This window comes from Schistocerca cancellata, chromosome 2, assembly GCF_023864275.1.
Source record: "Schistocerca cancellata isolate TAMUIC-IGC-003103 chromosome 2, iqSchCanc2.1, whole genome shotgun sequence".
NCBI classification, from domain to species: Eukaryota; Metazoa; Arthropoda; class Insecta; order Orthoptera; family Acrididae; genus Schistocerca; species Schistocerca cancellata.
The window spans coordinates 432321980-432347303 of record NC_064627.1 but is presented as its reverse complement, the minus strand read 5'-3'; the positions used below and the strand labels follow the sequence as shown (position 1 = coordinate 432347303).

General features: G+C 38.6%; 1 protein-coding gene across 1 annotated transcript; it reads left to right on the top strand.

The window, feature by feature from the left end:
* Window positions 1-13974: 13974 nt before the first annotated feature.
* On the top strand, window positions 13975-24588 carry LOC126161906 (probable NADH dehydrogenase [ubiquinone] 1 alpha subcomplex subunit 12). The gene is made up of 4 exons (XM_049918068.1): window positions 13975-14131; window positions 14220-14302; window positions 16312-16427; window positions 24380-24588. Exons 1-4 carry the CDS (start codon window positions 14037-14039, stop codon window positions 24512-24514), a joined length of 429 nt encoding a protein of 142 aa, XP_049774025.1. The 5' UTR covers window positions 13975-14036; the 3' UTR covers window positions 24515-24588.
* Window positions 24589-25324: the final 736 nt, after the last annotated feature.

Here is a 25324-nt window from a genome sequence, read left to right as displayed (position 1 = left end):
CAATTTATTTGAAACAAAGTGTTTAATTTCACACTGTTGGCTAGTTTCAACTGTTCGCTGCATTTCAAGTGCATATTTTCCATCTTGTAGTTCGTATGGCATTATGCCATAATAAAGAACCAAACATGAAATACAGTACTGGTACTCAAAAAAATTTACATCCGAATCTGGACATAGGATTGTGCACTTTAAGCCGAATGGCATGCAGCTTTACTGTATGATTAAATGATGATGGCGTCCTCTTGGGTAAATTTTCCAGAGGTAAAATAGTCCCCCATTCGGATGTCCGGGCGGGGACGACTCAAGAAGATGTCGTTATCAGGAGAAAGAAAACTGGCGTTCTACGGATCGGAGCGTGGAATGTCAGATCCCTCAATCGGGCAGGAAAATTAGAAAATTTGAAAAGGGAAATGGGTAGGTTAAAGTTAGATATAGTGGGAATTAGTGAAGTTCGGTGGCAGGAGGAACAAGACTTCTGGTCAGGTGACTACAGGGTTAAAACACAAAGTCAAATAGGGGTAATGCAGGAGTAGGTTTAATAATGAATGGGAAAATAGGAATGCGGGTAAGCTACTACAAACAGCATAGTGAACGCATTATTGTGGCCAAGATAGACACGAAGCCCACACCTACTACAGTAGTACAAGTTTATATGCCCACTAGCTCTGGAGATGATGAAGAAATTGAAGAAATGTATGATGAAATAAAAGAAATTATTCAGATAGTGAAGGGAGACGAAAATTTAATAGTCATGGGTGACTGGAATTCGAGTGTAGGAAAAGGCAGAGAAGGAAACATAGTAGGTGAATATGGATTGGGGCTAAGAAATGATAGAGGAAGCTGCCTGGTAGAATTTTGCACAGAGCACAACTTAATCATAGCTAACACTTGGTTTAAGAATCATGATAGAAGGTTGTATACATGGAAGAAACCTGGAGATACTAAAAGGTATCAGATAGATTATATAATGGTAAGACAGAGATTTAGGAACCAGGTTTTAAATTGTAAGACATTTCCAGGGGCAGATGTGGACTCTGACCACAATCTATTGGTTATGAACTGTAGATTAAAACTGAAGAAGCTGCAAAAAGGTGGGAATTTAAGGAGATGGGACCTGGATAAACTGAAAGAACCAGAGGTTGTACAGAGTTTCAATGAGAGCATAAGGGAACAATTTACAGGAATGGGGGAAAGAAATACAGTAGAAGAAGAATGGGTAGCTTTGAGGGATGAAGTAGTAAAGGCAGCAGAGGATCAAGTAGGTAAAAAGACGAGGGCTAGTAGAAATCCTTGGGTAACAGAAGAAATACTGAATTTAATTGATGAAAGGAGAAAATATAAAAATGCAGTAAATGAAGCAGGCAAAACGGAACACAACCGTCTCAAAAATGAGATCGACAGGAAGTGCAAAATAGCTAAGCAGGGATGGCTAGAGGACAAATGTAAGGATGTAGAGGCTTATCTCACTAGGGGTAAGATAGATACTGCCTACAGGAAAATTAAAGAGACCTTTGGAGATAAGAGAACCACTTGCATGAACATCAAAAGTTCAGATGGAAACCCAGTTCTAAGCAAAGAAGGGAAAGCAGAAAGGTGGAAGGAATATATAGAGTGTCTATACAAGGGCGATGTAGTTGAGGACAATATTATGGAAATGGAAGAGGATGTAGATGAAGATGAAATGGGAGATACGATACTGCGTGAAGAGTTTGACAGAGCACTGAAAGACCTGAGTCGAAACAAGGCCCCCGGAGTAGACAACATTCCATTGGAACTACTGACGTCCTTGGGAGAGCCAGTCCTGACAAAACTCTACCACCTGGTGAGCAAGATGTATGAAACAGGCGAGGTACCCTCAGACTTCGAGAAGAATATAATAATTCCAATCCCAAAGAAAGCAGGTGTTGACAGATGTGAAAATTACCGAACAATCAGTTTAATAAGCCACAGCTGCAAAATACTAACACGAATTCTTTACAGACGAATGGAAAAACTACTAGAAGCCGACCTCAGGGAAGATCAGTTTGGATTCCGTAGAAATACTGGAACACGTGAGGCAGTACTGACCTTACGACTTATCTTAGAAGAAAGATTAAGGAAAGGCAAACCTACGTTTCTAGCATTTGTAGACTTAGAGAAAGCTTTTGACAATGTTGATTGGAATACTCTCTTTCAAATTCTAAAGGTGGGAGGGGTAAAATACAGGTAGCGAATGGCTATTTACAATTTGTACAGAAACCAGATGTCAGTTATAAGGGACATGAAAGGGAAGCAGTGGTTGGGAAGGGAGTAAGACAGGGTTGTAGCCTCTCCCCGATGTTATTCAATCTGTATTATGAGCAAGCAGTAAAGGAAACAAAAGAAAAATTCGGAGTAGGTATTAAAATCCATGGAGAAGAAATAAAAACTTTGAGGTTCGACAATGACATTGTAATTCTGTCAGAGACAGCAAAGGACTTGGAAGAGCAGTTGAACGGAATGGATGGTGTCTTGAAGGGAGGATATAAGATGAACATCAACAAAAGCAAAACGAGGATAATGGAATGTAGTCGAATAAAGTCGAGTGGTGCTGAGGGAATTAGATTAGGAAATGAGACACTTAAAGTAGTAAAAGAGTTTTGCTATTTGGGGAGCAAAATAACTGATGATGGTCGACATAGAGAGGATATAAAATGTAGACTAGCAATGGCAAGGAAAGCGTTTCTGAAGAATAGAAATTTGTTAACATCGAGTATAGATTTAAGTGTCAGGAAGTCGTTTCTGAAAGTATTTGTATGGAGTGTAGCCATGTATGGAAGTGAAACATGGATGGTAAATAGTTTGGACAAGAAGAGAATAGAAGCTTTCGAAATGTGGTGCTACAGAAGAATGCTGAAGATTAGATGGGTAGATCACATAACTAATGAGGAAGTATTGAATAGGATTGGGGAGAAGAGAAGTTTGTGGCACAACTTGACCCGAAGAAGGGATCGGTTGGTAGGACATGTTCTGAGGCATCAAGGGATCATCAATTTTGTATTGGAGTGCAGCATGGAGGGTAAAAATCGTAGGGGGAGACCAAGAGATGAATACACTAACCAGATTCAGAAGGATGTACGTTGCAGTAGGTACTGGGAGATGAAGAAGCTTGCACAGGATAGAGTAGCATGGAGAGATGCGTCGAACCACAACAACGACAACAAGCCGAATTATGCATTTTCGTATGGTTCACGATATTCCGATGCTCTTGAAGTATCCTTTGATGTCTTGTTCGTTTTATGACATAATACAAGATCTTCTAATGTTTTACACGCATGACAATGCTGGCTTCCTGCACCATCGTAGCTGCGCAGGTGCAGTGACGCCTGTTATCTGGCGCTCTCTGGCAACTGCTGCAACGAACCAATTTCTAACAGGTCACGGGAAAATATTGCGAATGTGGTTTGAAAAGTGTTACTTTCAAAGTAAATTTCCTTTGACACAAGATGAACTATGTGCGAGAATGTATGATAAAAGTCAACTCTTTGAGGACGACCATCTAGAAGAATTTCGAGCCCAGAAGATCAGACATTTACGTCGTTATTACAAATTTTACTGGCACATTTGTGTGACGTATCTTAAAGTGTAACACGCGAAAAAAGATCAGCATTATATGTGGAAGCGTAGCTTCTCTTGCAGCTTATTAATCTTCGAGACCAATATTATTTGCGAAAGCTTTGTCTTTCTTGTAGCAACACTATGTATATTAATTTAAACCATTAACTTTTCTTTTTTGTGCATTCGCGCTACTTAAGAGTAATCTTGCTATTGGTTGACGACATCATGTGTCCTATGCTGTCATCAGCTGGCGAGATCATGTGACATGAGCTATGACTGGCTTACAAAAGTGCGTCGCAATCTCGATTTCATTGCTTTGGGAAGTAACATGCAGTGTTTGGTGGAATTCGAATTTATACCTCCATAACACGAAAAAATGCAGCGTACATGTTGCTGCACATCAAAGATCTTTCCAAAATCTCGCCCTCCCAGTTTTCATATAGACATATACAAGCTTCCTCTCTTGCTGACCAATGTGTTTTTGATAAACTTTTACTTCTTGGTTTCATGAAACAACGACGTTCATCCTAGCGCTGTGTAGAACCAGAGAAAAAAATATAAAGGTTCTGCACTACACTGAAAAACGTACATGATCCCGGCAAAAGCTTGCAGCACTAGTGCCGACTAAATTCAAAGAATGTGCTGCACAAGGCACATAATGCGCTTTTGGATTTCGTTCTTTAATGCGTGCCAGCAAACCAGTGTGGTAGGTTCCTGACATATTGCTTGCGTTGTCTTATGACTGGCCTCTACAGTCAGAAATATCAATGGACTTTGCGGACAGGACTTTTAATACGACCTCAGCTAATTTTCCAGCTTGTGTCCTGGATTTGGCAAAAACAGAAGGAAAAGTTCATCAGGTTCACTACTCTCAATCACATATCTTAATAAGAAAAACAACTGATCGATATGTGAAATGTCCACAGTAGAATCTATTATTATAGAAGAATATTTGACCTGTTTTATTTCAATTCTGATAATTCTTTTAATCGTTCAGAAAGTAACTCTATTATTTCATTACAGATTGTTGAAGAGAGATAACTTGTATGTCCCTGATCTGGATTTCATACTGTTCAAAGTGGTCTGTGAGAAAAGGATCCAATTCGGCTGTAAGTTCAAGAGACACCATAATTCGATCATTATGGAATGAATGTAATATTTCAACATATCTACATAGGGGAATTCCATGACTTGTTAGCTTCTTCACTGCTGCAAACACCCTTTTCAACACACTGCGCCACTACATTTTTTGTGTCTCAACATACGACTCAAAATGATTATGTATTGTCCCAAGTGACTTTTTCCTTGTTAAGTGTGATAATTCAGAATTTTTGCGTTCAATTGAATTCTCATGATGAGGTAAAATATTAGAAACATTTTTCCAATCTGCAATACCATTAGTAGCAATCATGCCTTCACCTCTGAACAATTTACATGGTGCACAAAGAACAGCACTGGTGCTACAGGAGTATACTAGAAAATCAGGAAAAGTTGATCACCATTTAAAAGTTTACGGTACAATACATTTTTGTTCTAATATCTGGATTTATGGCCTATTGATCTTCTTGAATTAGAAAAATCACTGTTACAATTTTGAGTAACGCCATGTTGTAAGAGTATGTTGATTGTTTATTCATTGACACATCATTCTACGGGTTCATCACTAACAAGGTTATTTCACTTTATTATGATATGTTTCATGTTTACGGTCTTGTTTTCAAACTGATTAAAATTTAATAACGTTTTTACCTGTTATCCTGAGACTCAGTTGCTCATTTGTAACCTAGTTGGTAAATGATTGCAGTCTCTCATAAACAAACAAAATATTGTACTGGGTTCACAAAGGTAATATTTTTGGAGGTCATTTTCGTCTTTATTTGTTGCCTTTATATATAAAATCACCATAAACGTTTATATAGTCACACAAACCACGACTACATGAGAAATGGTATTGTGTATTTGTTCAAACACAATAGGTGTCTGTACAGTTGTAGGAATTGGTACTATTTCCTCCAGTGTTTACAAAATTGTGAAATTTTAAATTTTAAGCAATGACATTACTTATTGTTATGGCTAGATCATAGATTCTCACATACCCCTTTCACTAACACTGCGTAAGTGAAACATCACATGATTGTTCAAACAAGCCAGATACTGTATTGAACATGCAGCATATCAGGAAATCATGAACCTGTTTGAATGTGAGAATCATTTGCCCAGCCCTACTCATTTCCTCCTGATACATGGCCAGGCACAAATCTCCTTATTTCGTTTCGTTGCTGATATCATTTGTTTGTTGTTCATTATTTTTGTTATTTGTTATAAAGTGTAATGTTCCTTCATTTCTCTTGCTAAAATTTATGATTTTATACTAAAGGACAAAAGATTAATTGAAGTGGCGAGGTAACAGTCTGAATTGTATGACATGGGTATACTAAGTAACTTGCCATCTACTATATTTATAAAGTAAATGTTTATACATACCTGTACTACATTCAATATCTTACAATTATTGAATGGACTGCAATATGGCTACAACTTGAAGTGAAAAAGTGCTGTGGGTAGAATCAGATTGATTAGTAAGTGCAATTTAATTTTGTCCATTATATTCGATGTTTCAGGAAAGCCTGTAACTCAGTCATTCATGATTTACTACTAACTGGTGCAGTCTTAATTATTTAAATCATAAGTGGAATTTATTTGTCAAACATTTGTAACATTTCATAAAGAAATGGGTTGAAACCTTCAGACACTGCAACAGTGGCAAAATGTGTTTTTTTTTTGTGAAGTATACGTCAAGTAATGTATTAGATTGTCTACTTAAATATATGTGTGTGGAAGACATATACTGGCAGTTCTCTGGATTGCATGTGAAACATTTTGCAAGCATCAGTGGTCAATATTTTTGTTGTTTCAGTAGCTAACCACAGTACAAAAAAGGCACCTGAACTATTAAAAGCCAAAGACTAGTTGTAATGAAAATCTATAAATCTGGAAGAGAAAGGTGTTGAGGGAGATATGACTATTGCACAAAATTTTGCACTGGACTGGCAACTAGATTCAATTTTAACATATTTTTCACGGGATGTGAGTGTTGATTATAACACAGTGTTGCTTTTAGTAATCCTGCATGCAGTTTTATGTAACAAATGAATAACTGGTGCTTCAATTTGATTAAAAATGCAGATTCCTCTTCCTGAAGCTTATTGTATAGTGTGTGAAATTTCTCTTCTGTATCATGTAATGACATTTTTCTCACCCACACACGGTTTTTCTCATTGTTTTGCACTTCTCTCTTCCTTCTCTCATACACAAAACATCCCAGCAACCTGCAAACAATTTGAGTCCAACAGATGTCATTTTCGTACAAATGTTGACTCCAGCATCCATATATATAAGATATCGCATTGTGTATGTGTATTTTACACATAAAAAGAGTTGAAAGTCATCTTCTGAAGATCGCAATACCCTCGCGAAAAAAATAGTTGAGGACAACCATGTGAACTTAGATCACATGATCTGACGTGACAGTGTGAATACAGCTTGAGGTGATAGTGCCGTGTCAGTGCTGTGATGACCAGTGTAAATTGGCCTCAATCGTAATGTGTGCACCAGAAAAACTGTACAGGGATAAGTTGTGTGCAACCAGGAAACTGGAAGTTTGTCAAACTATGGCGGCAAATAAACTTTATGCAGACAAAGTGTAGTTTGTGGATTCCAAATTGCCTAAGATATGGTGTGTGGAATATGTTTCAGTTACCTGTTATTTCAAGTCTAGTGTTTCTTGACTTTGTGTGCACACAGGATTCTAAAACGGCTGATACTCATACATACTCTAAAGATTTCATTACTAAATTTACTGTAATGTATAGGAGTCACAAAATGTTGTGCAAAGTGAGGAGCAAGGCACACAGCAAATTCTTATTGCTTTTGTTCACTGTACACCAGCATGGGGTGAGGAAATTCTTATAAATAAACTGAAACCGTTAATCAAACATTTCACTAAACCCAAAAATGCAAAAAAAGTTTTGCACAAAACTTTAACACAGACATAACAGAAAGTCTAAAAAATTTAAGTAAAATGTTTAACTGTTTAAAAGCACTAGGGTATGGTGTGATTAAGTTGGACTTATCTGATCACGATTGGATATAGGTCAGAACAACCAGTATGAAGTATGAAAGTACTAAACTGTTAGTCACAGACAGAATATTAATTGAGAGCAATAGTGAGCAATTGAAACATGAACTAAAGGTAGAAGACTGGCCTAATATACTGCATAATATAAAAAAATCTTGATGAATGTTTCTCTATGTTTTTGTCTATTATTACAAATTCAATAGATAGGCACTGCTCGCATGTCACAAAAAAAAATGCCCCCTCCCCCCAGCAAAAGACAGAAACCTTAGCACTCTAACACGTGGCTGAAAAACTTGACCAAATAAAGATAATGCCAATTATGCACAAAAATAGTAGTGGTAAAATGAGGAAGCCGGGCAACACAACTGACCCTTAAGAAGTTGTAAAAATATGAAACAAAATCAGTTAAATGTAAAGTTAATATGAATATATCACAGTCTCTAAAAAAAATTGTCAAGCAGCTTGGAATATTATGAAGAGTGAGATCAATATGGGCAAAGGGGAAACCACAGACCCAACCGATTGCAATACCCATAATGAATAATTTATAAACTGTGCCAGCTACCATTCTTCATTTACTACAAATAATTCTATTAACTGTTCAGCTGCAGTGTCTCTGCTTATGCAACAAAACTAGCAAACAAAAAATTACTTTGGTCAAAAATCATCTCAAGTAATATCATTAAAGCTATAAAGAAACTTAAAAGCCGAAAAATGGATGATTACTATGGAGTTAGTAACAGTATTATTAAATACTTAGCCTTTGCAGTCATAATGCCACTAACATATCTGCTAAATCGTATTCATGCTGATGATATGTTCACAGAACATCTGAAAATGGTAGGTACACTTCAATTCTACATTTAGTTTATTTAGTTATTGCAACATATATTCCACAGATCCATTTTTTTCGTGGTAATGCATCGGTGTGGAATGAGTCAAAATATTGAATTGATTATTGCATTTGCTTCTATCCAGACAATAAACAAAGATTAAGACTACAAATTGAAAATAATAATAAAGTAATACAATTAGTAAGTTCTAATTACACCCACAGAGGTTAAGATACAATTTTCAGAGCTTAACTAAACAATTTTTTACAGAGTAAAAGTAACCATTTTCTTGACTTACAGATCACCAATTACCCTAACTAAAGCACAAAGATATATTGAATCAGGAATACACAATAATACATGGTAAATACCCTCAGCTGCCTCTGCTATAGAATTCTTCTAGAGAATAGAAACTTTTTCAAGCAAGAACTCATGTAGCTTACTTTTAAATAGTACATTATTACCTTGTAAACACGTAGTACTACTTGGAAGCAGTGGCGGATTTACATATAGGACCACTAGTCCCGGGCCTAGGGGTGGCACCTTAAGGGAGAGCGCCATTTTTTGCTCTGTACTAATTTTAAACTTTTACTGTGCTTACAAACGACAAAAGTTTTTAACGTTGTTAAACAACTTGTTAGTATAATTAAGCCTTAAGAACGAAATTCGACAGTACAAGCTTGGAAATATACGAAGTTTACTTGGTGACTGAATGGGAATTTAACACTGGATTTCTGTCTGGTATCAACTTCCTGATTGTTCAAAATATTTTGAAGTAAGCTGTCAGGATGGCAATCTACAATACAATGTTTGGAATGTTATTATTCTGAGAATGTTGTCAGCATCTACTTAACCCTACCATACTTTACCCATTAAAATACTGGGACCCCTGGAAAGCTGTGATAAACTAATCAGCAGTTTCTTAAATGCTGTAACATGTGGGCCTCAGTATGTAAAACCCAACTCTACTTAAATTTCTTGTAGAAATGAAGGGGAAGTATCAAGTCAACCCTCCATTACTGTAATTAATGTGAAACCTCTGTGGTCTTCAATATCTGAGCTTTGATTTAATGAAACCCATGTAACAAAACATGTTGATACTGGGAATGTTTTACATTTTTAAACACATGTTTAAACAAAAATAACATAAACAGAATATCTAATAATATGTGAAATACACTTCACAACAGTTTAAAAATTTTATTTATTTATACACATAGTTACTTTTTTTGGCGAAAAAAGAAGAAGAAACTATTTTTCCTTTGTCTTATTTATTGTGCTGCACGATATCAAAGTTCCCACTCTGTGCAATCGAATAGTATGTGGCATTGCAAATTTTATATTAAACTTCTTAATCAAGCTTTTTTGCTTCGAGGAAAGGTTATTTTTATTTTATGTTGGAACAAACTGTGCATTTGCGTGTGGAAATTACAGAAAATTTCACACAAATGACTACACACCGCACCAACAGCCAACAAGACTACTTAAACTTTGTAGTCCGTCTTCTCTGCCCACAGAAACCGCTAAAATGTTATAAGAATAAGTGGGATAAGGGTTGATCCAGCACACCTCACTTCAAGAAACTGCAAAAAAATTACTTTTTAAATTAGAAAGACAGTGTCAAGAATATTCAGAACATATTTGCGTCCCAGCTAAAATTGCAGCAATGCAGGAAATAGAAGCCAAAAAAGGGACTGTACCGTTTTCTTTATAAAGACGAAAATGACCTCCAAAAATATTACCTTTGTGAACCCAGTACAATATTTTGTTTGTTTATGAGAGACTGCAATCATTTACCAACTAGGTTACAAATGAGCAACTGAGTCTCAGGATAACAGGTAAAAACGTTATTAAATTTTAATCAGTTTGAAAACAAGACTGTAAACATGAAACATATCATAATAAAGTGACTGTAATTGTTCTCGCGAGATTGACTTATTGTGGCAACACTCATCTGGGAAATAATACTACCAGACTTCACTAGAGCACGGCCCAGTGGGATTACTGAAGAATGGGATACAACCCATTGGCAATTACCAGTGACATTAGAATTTACCAGAGATGATGTATTGCACAGATTTAGTACCAAAGACGAGTGTTGAGAAACAAAGGAATGCAGGACAGAGAATACTGATGGTAGACAATATCATATACATGCATTCATATTTCGAACATAATGTTAAGTATATCGCTTCTTTCAGTCCTAGTATCATATTCTTCAGTTAATCTATATAGCTCAATTGATGACTGGGATACTAGAGCAAAAAAGTAACAAAAAAGGAACAGAAGTAACATTAGTGTGGAATACATCAGTTGACATATATGAGTTGTGTCTCGAACTTCAGTTGGTCTATAAAAAATCGACACATGTAATGTTGGAATTCTGTACCTTAGTTGAACTATGTTAAGGCGAAAAAAAGCGACATACATAAAATTTGTATCCCATACTGCCTATATAGGTCAATTGAAGTATTGGATACAAATTTTTTGTTCATCTTCGATACTAATTGTATCGACTGAAAATTACCATAGTAGTACTAGCGGCAGCGAAAAACCTAAAACAGCAAAATTTGTGTCCCGTCCTTCAGCTGACCTGTGTAGATCAGCTGAAGAATACGATATTAGTGTTCGTGAAGGCGAAAAACCCAAGATATGAAAAATTTGTATCTCGCACTTCAGTTGACCTACATAGGTATTAAAGCATGGGATACAATTTTTTCCATGTCTGTGTTGTCGCCTTCGACAGCGCTAGTATCGACTGAAAAATATTGTAGTATACTAGTGCAAGCGAAGGCGAAAAAAAGCGACATCTTCAAAATTTCTGTAGTGCAGTTGATGAATCCTGCTTGAAGTCTTCCATATTCATAGGAATAGATAAATCCATAGGTACAAACAAAAATCAAAAAGTAAAAATTTCCAGAATAAAGAAACAATTGTTCCAAAATATCTCAAACTAACTAAGAATGAAAATAAGTACCAAATGTGTTGGAACGAACAAATGATTTAAATTAATACAAGCAACAAAAATCATACCCAATGTCTAGCTCTGTCTTTTAACAACACATTTATTTATTTCAATTTACAACGATGACGCCTCGCCACAGAAGGTAACCGATTTATTATCTATGGCTCGAAAATAAAGACATTAATATCTATGAGTTAGCTGTGACGTCATTGGTAAAAGCCCACTGGTTGTATTCCGTTCTTCAGTTGAACTGGTCTTTCTGATAGCACCAACAAAAATCACTGGGTTGCAGGCTAATCAAAAGATCAAACAGAGCTCAAGATTCCCCAAACTATGATCTAAACTGTTTGAACAGTTCGAGTCGTGTTCAAACACAGCACTAGAAATGAGTTGTGAGATCATGTGATCAACAATGGAAGGATGGCGTCAGCCGTCAAAACTTTGTACCCTACAAAACTTGACGGTGCAGTGACGTGACTTAACGGAAAGGGACGACCAGTGTGGATGCCGCCATTTGAATTTCGTTGCAGAATGTTTTGAAGGGACATGACGGCACTCTGAATTGGCTGTTACACTGAGCAGATTCTTGGCAGAATCTATAACTGCAGGCCAGTAATCTCTGGATTTGTACATAGTCACAGACCAATCTTACCGCGTTCTCTTAGAGTAAATATCTATGCGCGTACTCATAGAGTAAATATCTGTGGAGTGAGCATTCACATGCGCAGAACAAATTTTGTGTTGTCAGCATGCATTGCCGGCCTGGTCACGTGTTCTTAGGACGTGTGTTTGTCCGTATAGCGCCCTGTATATTTCGAATGTCACTACATCCCTAGTACAGACGGATTCTTTTCGTATGTGTCGTAGATTATTTATATAGGTTGCGCAGACATTTTAACAGTATCCATTTGACACCAGGAATAAACCAGCTACGTATCTTTTAAGGGCACGTGCTATTGCATGCTGCTTCTTCGCGATAGGGGTAACAGATCAGATGCACTCGATGTTTGGTAGTTTTCGGTATGATACGGCATTTTATAGTATTACAGAGCCTGACATACATTTTTGCAGTGATAGTCTGGCAAAAGGACTTGACAGTACGCTAGTACTTTTGCAAGTGTCTGAAAAGCACCGAATTTGCCACACATTAGCGATGATATCCCTACTAATTCGTCCTTTTTTCTGCTATTTCTGCGTATTTATTTTCTCGTTTTTGCGACCTAAAGCACAATTTTTCTTACTGGTGACACTTTGAAGTGTTTATTTAATGCATTTTACGTACTTGCTCACAGTTTATTAAATAAATTGTAGACTGAGTAAGAAGGGGGGGAAAAGGCGATCGGAGAATAAATGTACTGTAAAGCAAATACAGTTGGTCATGTAACAGTCAACCCATATCACCATTAAGGGAAGTGGAAAGTGACACAAATGAAAGAGTTTGGGGACATGTTTACTAATATTTTGCGCTTCTTAATCAAATGGTGAAGAAAATAAACTGAGGGCAAAATACACCAAAGAAGATGAATGTATACTTTGATTAGCTACACTATTGTGTTTTTTTATTTGATTTGTGCAGAAAATGTATTTAAGCTGAATGTAGAAATTGGTGGTAGGTGCTGTGGAAAATTAAAAATAGTTGGTATAGCATCTACCTTCAGCCACACACATCCAAATTTTTCTCTGTCTAAACATTCCTCTTCAAAGTGTTTTCAACATACTTTGGAATATTTTGCGGGGACAAAATTACTCCTCCTTATTTTTTGGAGCCACATCTTTTCTCGTTGTTCATCCTTCGTGAAACTAAAATATAAATCACACATAATCATTCCCCATGTCCTACACACACTCAGCATGGGCTCCTATTGTAACTTTATAGTAAACAAAATTGTTTGGACACACATATTATACAAAGACAATTACAGACTCCCACTGTATTGAATTTATCTGTCTCTCGTCTTTCAAATCTATATACATAATCGACAAGTCACTGAAAAATTTGCTGAAACAACTAACCATTCCCTTTCCAGTTCCACTAGCAAATTTACGAGAGGAAGCGATTGTTTGTAAGCTTTTGTACTAACCGTAATATCTATTATACAGTCATAAGATCGTAGAAAAATAGGTCTACAGATTCAAGCCTTAATTATAATGTGTCTCGAAATTTTTAAACATAGTACCCGTGAAAATTTACATCCCTCCTTTCACATATTTTCCTTTGCATCCGTAGCAACAGCAGTAATTCACCATCGCTGTTACACTATCGACAAACGGTGAAAACATTCTTGATATTATAAACTTCAAACTCTGCGGAAAGGACACACGTACAGCGAAGTCCCGAAAACACGTGACTATCCTGGTTTAATGTTGAGAACATGCGCAGAACGCTATGCTTACTCCAGAGATATTTACTCTATGCGCGTTCTCAGCGATGTTGGCGTGTTCTGACCCTTGTAGCTATTCTACTATTTAAAGTTCTTTGGTCGTAAATCACTAATGTTTTTGTGAGGAGAGAGGAGGTGCGAAAATGCAGAAGTATTTGGCACTTGATAAAATTGCGAGACTTTTTGAAATAATAAAAGTAAATGGGGGAATACGAGGCACTTTATACAAACTATATAGGTGAGAGGGCATAGAGACATAAATTGTTTTGAACAACTACCGATAATTATGAAAATTTTCTTAAATTTACGGCAATATTATGTTCTAGGATGGATGATGCGAAAGTTGGCACTTTGATAGGAGAAGACAAGTATGGTAACAAATATTATGAGAACAAGATGTACTTCTATGGTTAGTATTTTTCACTTTGGACATTATTTTCTTGTGTTGTAGTTCAACTGTAGCTCGTCACAGGGTAGTAACAATATAGAACCGTTTGTTGTTAAAGTAGCTTGATGGGACACCGCTAAAAATACCACAGGAATCAGGAGAAACGAAAGCAAGAATCAACGTAAAACAACAGTGTAAAAGTATACAGTTCCATTGTTTCATTAGGGGTAAGAAAAGTATGTCAGTTAAGGTTAATATTTGAAGTTGATTTGTTGCCAGTGGTTAAAAAGGTGGATAATTCCGATTTAGGTTGGATAACTGTAATCATTTTTTCCCGAGTCCGTTAAACAACCTTCTGAGCTGTGATGTGTGAATGAGTAATGGTATGACATAGTTTTACAAAAATTACACGAATTTTACGGTGGAATGACACACTTATACAAAAATTACTTGAATTTTACATTAGAGCGCGTTGAAGACTCAAGAGTACGTTTATCCCGTTTGTGCGTAAAATTCGTTAAGAACCCATGTGATTTCATTGCACCACTCAGTAATGATACTTAAGTAAAGAAATAGCATTAGTGGGGAAAAAGCTGCTTGTACCAAGGTGACCATTTGCAAGTGTTACTGCTAATGGAAAGTATCCCATCTGTTTATGTTTTAACATGTTCAATGTACTCCTTGCATTAGACTGAACACTACCTTCTATGTCAATGACTAGAGTAATTAGAATGTAAATTTTCATATTGGAAAAACTGATGTCAGTCACATGTTCTCTGCATATGTTTTTAAGTTACTCCTATCCCTTGCACAATGCCTTCATCTGTAGGAAAATAAACACGTGTTACTAAAGACAATCTGTATCATACTAGAAGTTTATTTTGTACATTTCACTCGTTATTGTTCCGTACTTTTTGTTGGTGATTGCTTCTGCCATCTCCCTCCAGAACCTCCCCCCCCCCCCCCCCTTTTGCCTTTTGGATTCACCCCATCAATTGTCAACAATTTAAGTCAGCAGTCATATTTTATCAAAGTCTGTAACCTATACTGTTTTCCACAATACTTGTCTGCAAATCTAAAATTCTGTACATTTATTTTGTATCAAGCCAAGAGCAAGGCAAATCATTTGGTGGTTTCAAATTATGCAAGGTGCTTGCTAAAGACAGCTGTCTACTCTGCTGTTCTTGTCCTTGAACAGAAAAGTAAATTGGATATTTAATGAATAGTTTTGTAAATCAAAGGAATGAGCTTGCTACTCCTGCTTCTCAGTTGAAGATCTCTGTTGTTAAACTGATTCTGCAGATTTTGCTTGTATTAATTTTCTTTATTTCTTTGTATTCTTTGTACATGATACATATGAATATTTTTCTCTAAAAACTCAACAGGATATTACTCACCAGTAAACTATTGTGTGACACTGACTAAATTGATTTGATATTTTGTGTATGTGTGAAATAAACTATGCATCACTTACTGCTTTTATGGGAAATACGGAAGCGTCCGATCCCGCCCGTCTGTTTTGACCCATGACGTCACAAATATGACGGAAACAAAAACAAACACACACACACACTTTCCACAAGAAGCCTAATGACACTAACGGGACAAGCGCGGGAAATGGGGTGTTTTTTTTGGGGGGGGGGGGCAAACTGAATATAAACAAATTTAGACGTCTTGCGTAGCTACAATGTGTAAGTGAAGACAGCCATGCATGAATACCCACCCACCTCCCCAGGGTTCGTAACCCTTGCAACCCATAGAAGATAAAGATGCTTCAGTAGCTGATTAGTGTTTTTTGTCTTTAAAAAAAAAAAAAAATCTCACGGGATAGAACGAACAGATCAGAAAAGTAAACAAAATAAGATAAAACAGAACTGGAGACAGCCACACTCAAACCAAAGTCCGCGCCGTCATGACGTCACACACGACAACACCCTTACGTCACGGGTCAAAGCAGACGCGTGGGATTGGACGCTTCTGTCGACCCCTTTTATGTTTGAATCAATATGAAGAAGAATGTTTGTTTGTAGGTCGAAATAGGTGGGTTGAATATGCTGATAATGTGGGTGTAGATTATGATGGAAGTCAAGTTCCAGCTGAATGGTTTGGATGGTTGCACTACAAAACTGACTTGCCTCCTTCAAGGGTAAGTATATATTTTTTAATGTTACAGTGGAGTTTAAGGAATAAATGTTTTGTTCATTCAGTCACTCATTGTACCCCTCTGATCCCATCATGGTTTTGCCTGTAATTTAATTCTATTTCATAGTCTGTATTAACAGTTCATTATTGTAAGTGACATATTCTATGTCTGGTTACACATTCAAAATATTAAATTGTCAAAATAGCAGCAACATAATAGGAAAAAAAACAGTGGTTACTCCTGCCTTAGCTGTACTCGGTAACTGTTGTTTCTTATTCTTTCTTAATATTTACTGGACATGCTGTCAGTAGAGACTCACCTCCAGTGGACATTATTCTTTGTTACGCAGTTGGCAGGTATCTTCAAATCCATTAATTTGGGTAAGCAGATGCTTTGTAGAAAAAATAGCTAAGAAGATAAGTTGATATAATTTTCTTTTTAATGTCAACAGATTTTGTGTTTATTACATTGTATGTGTGCGCCAACTGCATGTATGCAGTAGAATGCCGAACACTAATCAAGAGAGGGATGCTTCCATCAGGCATAAGGCATGAAATTCGGGGATCACTGGGAAAAAAAAAAAAAAATCATAATATTGAAACAGTCGTCAACAGAAACCAAAACATTGCTTTAAAACAAGCGTTCTGTGCATAGTGTTGTGGAATGGCGAAAAACACCGCAAATTGGCGTTCATAAGAAGAACAACAACACCAAAAATGCAACAGGAGCGTAATATGTAGGAAATTGTCCACGCAACCTGCCACTGATGATGCCTTGCAGAAAATAAAGGCGAAACGCGTATGGCACTAAATTTGTGTTTTATTCAGTTGCTGTCAGACGGTCCATAAGTAAAAATTATTAATATACCGTAATATTACACGCAACTGAGGAAGACAGGACTATAAAAGTTGAAGATGTCAATATTGAAACACTCTTTGTGCAAAAGGAGGCATTACCTTCAGTGGGAGTGACTGTTAAAACTAAGTTTTGAAAATGGCCACAAGTCACACTTTGTATATTTTATTTACCGGTTTTGCTCTTCAAATGAACAAGAGTGTCAACAGAGTATACAGTTCAAACTTGGTTGACAGCTCTGGACATTAACCCTTTAACTGCTCTCGACGCATTAATGTGTGCGCCTTTGTACCTGTCCCTGTGTGCTCTGAACATGTTTACACACGCCACCTATCCTTCTACCTGGTACTCTGAATGTGTCATGTTGGTCTGAACTCAGATTATGTAAGAATTTAAATGTTGAACAGACCTGTTCAGAGTACTAGGTAGGACTGGTGGCGTGTGTTAACACATCCTGAGCACACATGGACAGGTCCAGAGCAGTTAAAGGGTTAAACTGTCTGTACTGTAGTACTTTAGTTAACAGTACTATAGTACAGCTAGTTTTATGTATAGAGCTGTCAGCCAACTTTAAACACAATCTTTAATGCTGTCAGCCAACTGTAAATTGTATGTTCCGATGATGCTTTTGTTCATTTGAAGAGTGAAACCAGTAAATAAGAAAATACAAGGTACAACTTGTGGCTATTTTCAAAAACTTAACCTTTCTGCAGATTATCTGATTATCTAGTTTAGAAGGTTTGAAAATCTCTGCTAGTTGGACAGTTAGTAACAGTATCAATTATAAAGCCTTTTAATTAAAAAAAGCCTCAATTCATAAGCATGTAGACACTTGCTATCATAGCCATTACCAGTGTAGACAATTAAATACACTGTCCAATGAAAAAATTCTGAGACTGATTTCATTTATGGAGGATAAAAGTTGTCTGCGCAGTAACTACGGTGGCAGCTTGAACTGACAAATGTAAACAACAGATGTGCATTCGATCAGTGAGTTGTGAGCAGGCAGTGCAAAGTTGTGGGTGTGTGTCCATTCTGTGTCAACATTGTGTTGCAAATTGCAATGGAGCAACATCTTTACAGTAAAGTGTTAAAGACATTCTCCATAATGTTTTGAAGAAGAGAAAAGTACTCAAACGTGCAAAGTTTGACCTGTACACCTTGACGCCTGAACAAATGCAAAGATGCATGGACACCTGCTATGACTTGATTGAAATTCAAGATGCGGACAATTCTTTTGTCGAAAAAATCATCATGGATCATGAGACTTAGCATTATCATTATGAACCTTCCACAAAAAGTGCATGAAGGGTCACTGCTATGATGACATAACAGACAGTCAAGCCTATGTAAAATCAAGGATGGAATAATGACTTATCAAAAGGACAATAGCTACCCATCATATGGTGGAGATGCTGAGTCAGATAGGTGAACCACACTGTATTAACCATCTTGGCCGTGCACAACACATGGCTACTAGACACAGCTGATTGTTGGTGCAGCATCTCATGTCCCACATTACTCCTGCCGGTATTATTAATCTTAGACGTTCAAATTGAACTTGGTTGACAGTCTTTTTGTTGTGCCTATCTGCGACTCAGCATCTCCGCTATATGGCGAGTAGCAACTATCCTTTTCATAATTCAATCCAACGTGATGTGCAAGTTGAACAACATCCCAAAGAAGGATTTTTCTGACTGTTCTACATGGTTGTATGAATGTTCTTTGCATTGTACTGAAATGGAGGAGACTACACAAAACACCTAAGGCATTAAAACTACAATCCTGGTTTTTCTCTGTTCTTTATTAATTCAGTCACAAAGCTTTTTGGTCTGATGGGGCGTTACACAATAATAGATAAACAGCCAGAATAAGACATAAGCAGGAAACCAACAGGCTTCTTTTAAAGTGAGGTGCACTTTGTTAACTGTATTATGTTACTTTATAAGAGTGTAGCAGATTAATGATGGGTAGCCGGCCGCGGTGGTCTAGCGGTTCTGGCGCTGCAGTCCGGAACCGCGGGACTGCTACGGTCGCAGGTTCGAATCCTGCCTCGGGCATGGGTGTGTGTGATGTCCTTAGGTTAGTTAGGTTTAAGTAGTTCTAAGTTCTAGGGGACTTATGACCTAAGAAGTTGAGTCCCATAGTGCTCAGAGCCATTTGAACCCAATGATGGGTAACGTCTAACTTTCCTCACTCTGTTAATCTTTATTTTGGCTTGTTTCACATCCAGTAAAGGGATCTACAGAATATGTTGAATGCTGCCTTTGATGTTTTTTTATTTTGTATTGAAAGTTTTATTCTGCTGCTGGAAACAATTTGTTCTATCACAATAACATGATGGTGCTTGTTGCTGACTAATGTATGTAAGCAGTAGAACTAATTTGCTCTCCAAAGTTCTTATTGATTCTTTTATAACAATTTCATCAGATGGATTCAAGTTTTTAATTTTTATATTATTTGTTGAAGAATAACCCTTTATTTGCAGGTACCTAATTATCTGACATTAGAATAATGGAAATCTCAGGATGGAAACAACAACTAAAACTGAGGAAAACCAACCAATAACTTGCATATTGCTTAGCAGCAGCAGTACCTCCTCCTCCTCTCCTGTCCCCACCTCTGAAGGAGCCCGAGGGGGCTCACCACTCTTTGGCTGGTTCGTGCTTGGCCTTTGCAGCATTTTTCCCTTCCGTGCTGCATGTCTATCCTCTTGCTATTCTTTTTCCCCTCCCTTGGGGAACATTTCTGGGGATTTATGGGAATGTTCTGCATTCTGTCACTGATGCACGAATAGTCTCACCTTTATTTTTGGCTCACTTTTCCTTTCTTTGTTTCCCTTCTCCTCTCGTTCCTCCACTTCGGTGTTGGAGGATCCTCTTTTTTCTTCTTCCTCCCTGTGTGCTCCTGAAGGTCGGCCCATGCATCTCATGAGTAACGCATAATTCCCAGCCCTGGGTCGCCAGGTAGGGTTCGCATGTACCCCCTGGTACAGGCCAGGCCCAGGGAGGGGTGATTGCCTGAGCTGCAACTTTCCCAAATTGCCAATTGGTCCCTCTGTCAGATGTTTGGGAGGTGGTGTGTGGGTGTGTCCCATTGTGAAGGGGCACGCCATCGGAGACGTTGGCAATCATGGTGGATTTTCTTGCAATGAGTCACTCATCTTCCCAATTGATGTCTACAAAGTGTAAACATAATGAGGGTATTGATTCGAAGACCGTTCCCGCTGCGCCATGGTTCCTTGTGGTCTCATGTACTGAAGACGATAAGTCCTTTGCCATGGTCAGTCCATATATTATTCAGAAAGGTGTTGATGCAATTGCTATCCCTATGAAATTCTGCTCTTGTTTCCGGAATGGCACTTTGCTTTTGGAGATGGCTTCTGATTCTCAAACACAACACTTGCTTGCTGCCTCGCTTTTCCATGGCTACCATGTTCATGTCGAGGCCCACAGAACATTGAATTCTTCCCATGGTGTAATTTACACCAAGCTGCTTGATGATCTAACCAAGGCTGAAAAACAACCTTACCTCTCTTATCAGGGTGTCATTGCCGTTCATCATGTAATGAAAAAGGTAGATTCCTCCTTAGTGCCCACCCGCACCCTTTTCCTCACCTTTGATAGGGTGGTGCTGCCGTCCAAGCTCAAAGCAGGCTTTGAAATTATCACAGTCCGGCCGTACATTGCAAACCTGATGCGCTGCTACAAATGTCATCGTTTTAACCACACTAGAACATCTTGTCGACACCCAGCCAAATGTTTAACCTGTGGCAGGGATGCACATGAGGGCGATTGTCTGCCTCCTCATCCCCACTGTGTCAATTGCAACGGCGGCCATACCGCCTCCTCTTGGGGTTGTCCCGTGTATCTAGATGAGTGGGCTGTCCAAGAGATTCGGGTAAAGGAAAAAGTGCCTTACCCAGTAGCTCGCAAGTTACTGGCTAGTTGCAAACCCTGTGTTCTCCCATCTGGCACCTATAGTTCTGATTTTGTTACCCCTGGCTCCACGAAGGATATGGCCATGCAGACATGTGACTTCAAATTCGGCTTGGAGGTTGTGAAATTGCCCAGTGTCAAGGTAGCATCACCATCCCCCCTCCCGCCATGCAACAAACCATCAAACTCTCGCCTCAAGGGGTGAAACCACTGACTACAGAACCAGTTGGCAGGAAAGGACAGAAGGAGTACTCCCATGAAGACTTCCTCCGTCCCTCCAGCCAAACAACATCTAAGTCTTCCTCTAACTGGAAAGGCTTGAAGAAATCCGCTAAAGGCAAACAGTCCTGAAAATCCTGTTCAATGGTGTCACCACGTGTTAACTTAGCCTGGCCGGCCTCTGTCTTGTCGGTGCACACCACCAACTGTTTTTCAGTGTTAGACTCCACAGACTGACCACACAAGCAAGCCAATACTTCTGTGGACCTCTTGGAGCAGGATCCTCCTGCCCCTATGCCCTGTAGTAGCGACTCTACACCGGCTGTCACTCGGCGGCCGCCGAGTTGACACCCCTCCATCTCTTCCTTCTCATGACTGTCCTCCAATGGAACGTTTGCGGCCTTCGGTCCCACAAAGAGGATTTATGGCTGCTTTTAGCATTGCAGCGTCACCTTGTACTCTGCCTTCAGGAAATGAAATTGCGCCCTCACTGTCTCTCTGAGCGTCATCATCAGTACTGTCTTTATTGTCTTTCCTCCTGTAGCATCAACAATGGCTTTCGCTTTTCTCCAGACAAAACCGTCTGTATGAATTTCTGGCGGCGCAAATCGTTTCTCCCACCATTCTACATCTTGGGCCTGTTGCCTTTCCATTCGTTGAAACTATGAAATTTCTGGGGCCCATGCTCGATAGGAAACTCTCTTGGTCCTCCCATGTGTCTTACCTGGTAGCCTGCTGTATGTGGTCCCTCAATCTCCTACATGTCCTTAACGGTACTTCCTGGGGTGCTGATTCGAACTACCCTCCTCCATTTGTACTGGTCCCTTGTCCGTTTGAAACTCAACTATGGGTGCTTTGTTTATGCATCTGCACGTTCATCCCTCTTACGCCATCTCAACACTGTCCACCATCATGTCATCTGTTCGGCCACGGGCACCTTTTACACCAGCCTGGTTGAGAGTCTGTATGCTGAAGCTGCTGAACTCCCATTGTCCTACTGCCGTAAATTTCTCCTCAGCAGGTATACAAGCCAGTGTCCCGTTTCTGTGGGTCCCTGGTCATGTCGGTCTGCCAGGAAATGAGGCTGCTGACACAGCTGCCAAGGCTACAGTCCTCGTACCTCAGCCCACAAGTACCTATAATCTCTCCGATGATCTCTGCGGTGCAGTCTGTCAAGAGGTGGTGTCCCTTTGACATTGCCAATGGTCCTCTATTCATGGGAATAAGCTTCGCCTCATAAAGCTTCTCCCGGTGCCTTGGACGGCCTCCTCTTGGCCCCCCCGCTGGGAGGAGATTATTTTAACTTGGCTGCGTATTAGGCACTGCCTTTTTAGCCATTTAGTCATTTGCTAAGTGATGCTACTGCACCACTTTGTATACATTGTGCCCAAATTTGAACTGTCTGCCACTTCTTGCTGGAATGTCCTTTTTTTAACAATTTACGTTCTAGCTTCGGTTTGCCGTCTGATTTATAAGCCGTTTTAGCAAATGACACATGGGCTGTCAACCACGTTTTACTTTTTATCTGCCAAACCAGTATGGCAAGGCCATTTAATTTTTAGTTTTGGACCTCCATTTCTGCATGGTGTTTTTTTAGCTCTTTTTCCATGTGCATGTTTTTAGCTAGCTCCTATTCTGTCCATTGGGACTGACGTATAGTCGCTTAACTCCTCTCTGTGTTCGTGTTCTATAGTTTTGACTTGGGCACGTATGACCCCAGTTGTTTTTTGCACCCTAAAGCAAAACAAAACAATTGGATATATTCCAGTACGTGTCTTGTCTGTCAGTTTTTACTCTCCTCAGCTCCCGCTAGCACAGTGGAAGCTGTTCTCTGATGTCTTAGCATATGTCATTTTGTCCCTTCTTTTCAGTGTTTTTGACGTTCCTTTTCTTGCTGTGTCTGTGTAGAACCACCTCATTTCTTACCAGTTCACCAAATTTTAAATATCCTTATATAGCACATCATCTTCATAGGTTTTATTCCTTTCTTTTGTAGCCCCCCTCCCCTCCCCCGCAGTCCATGATTCAGTTTCGTACAATACCGTGTACATGCTCAGAAGTGTCTTTCTGAAATGAAGGCCAATGGTGTGTACTAGTGGAAGTCTTTTAGTGAGGAATACCCTTGTTGCCTGTGACAGTGTCCTGCTTATATAATCTTTGCTTTGTCAGCCAAGAGCTATTTTGCTTCCAAGGTAGTATTCTGTGCCCTGTAGACTGCTCATTCCAGTCCATTTAAAAGACTCTGTAATTTCACCCCACTTTCTCTGAAGATGCAACATCAGCAGCAAATCTTATTGTGAATATTTTTTCACCCTGAATTTTAGCCCCACTCCTGAAGTTATCTTTCTTTTCTGTCATTGCTTCTTTGATATCCAGATTTAACAGTAGGGGAGAAAGACTGCATCCCTGTCTTACACCCATTTCTATCTGAGCGCTTTGTTCTTGGTTTCCATTCTTATTGTAGCTTCGTGCTTCAAATGTCATTCCTACTGCCAAACTGATTCTCTTAAACTGACCGTTTATATTCATAGACAGCTAGTTACTTGTAATACTCCCATAGACTGCTGCACAGTAATTGCAGGACTGATGGCATATGCCTCGACAGCTTTCACTTATGACCCTATCTTTAAATAGGAAATGCCTGTTGCTGTATTAAGGAATGATATGTTGGGTCAGTGATGATTAGTTTTGTATGTGTTTGCTGCACTTGTCAGTCATAAGCTGGTGAATTTTTCTTTCATCACTTTTATTTCGACATGCATAAAAGTACTTTACAAGGTACTGATAGCGTCTCTTCAGTCTGATATTAAATGTTTGAGTGAGTGTAACTGAAATCAAGTAACTAGTTATTTGTTGTACATGACACCACCATACAGAAAAACTTCCAGCCTTTTGATATCATTTTTAAGTAAGTAGTTGTGTAATTATTTCCTTTTGTTTCAGGATCCTCACAGGCCCAAGTATCCTTGGATGCTTGACCACACAGAAAATAAATCTGGCACTGAAGGTGCATATATGCCTTACAGCACAACAGTACCAAAAATTCAGGCGTGGGTTCCACCGAAGCCTAGTCGCTAACTACTGTGTGACACTCAGAGACGATAATTAGTGTAAATATTTTTATGTTAATTAAATCAAATTTGAAAACGTAATTTAAATTATTGTTTGCCTCTACATGTACAGAATTTGTTAGTTTGTGTTTAGCAACTATAAAGTCGAACACAGAAAAAATTGCTATTGGAATAGTGATATTTATATTCGTATCAGTTTTACAGGATGAGATTTTCTGGGCTATAATCCATGGCAGCATCAGGAATGTACTTGGCAGTGTTTCAATACTGCTGCCACTGCCATAGGAAGGTACTGTACTACTCGTGTTGATGAGAGACAAGTGTTTTCTCCTCCATATTAGGAGAAAACAGCTTATTTCCATTGTGGACTGTTGTCATTAGGGTACAAATTCTTCTTGTTGGGTTCTTAATGATGATTGCAAGTTTTTTTTGTTAAGGCTGTTGTAGCCAACTTGTGGCAAATTTTATACGTCTGGTCACAGTGGAGCTTCTTTTTCACTTCCTTCAAAGTGCGTAAACCTTTGTCTCAAAAACTGTGACTCTCTCCAGGAACCTAATTCTGTTAAAATATGCCACGCATACTACAAAATCACCCCAAAAGGCAGAAAAGTGGAAAATAGCCAACTGTATACAGCAGCAAATTCAAAGCCATCAGCAATGAAATAAAGAAAAGTCAACAAAAAACAAGAGACCCATGAAAAATAGTCCAAAGCCACCTGACAATATAACTAGTATTTTCGTGTGGTGCTGAAGATTCCAAGGAAACTAGGAAGTATAACGCCTGCCTGAAAGAACTAGCAAGATCTACTAGTCACCT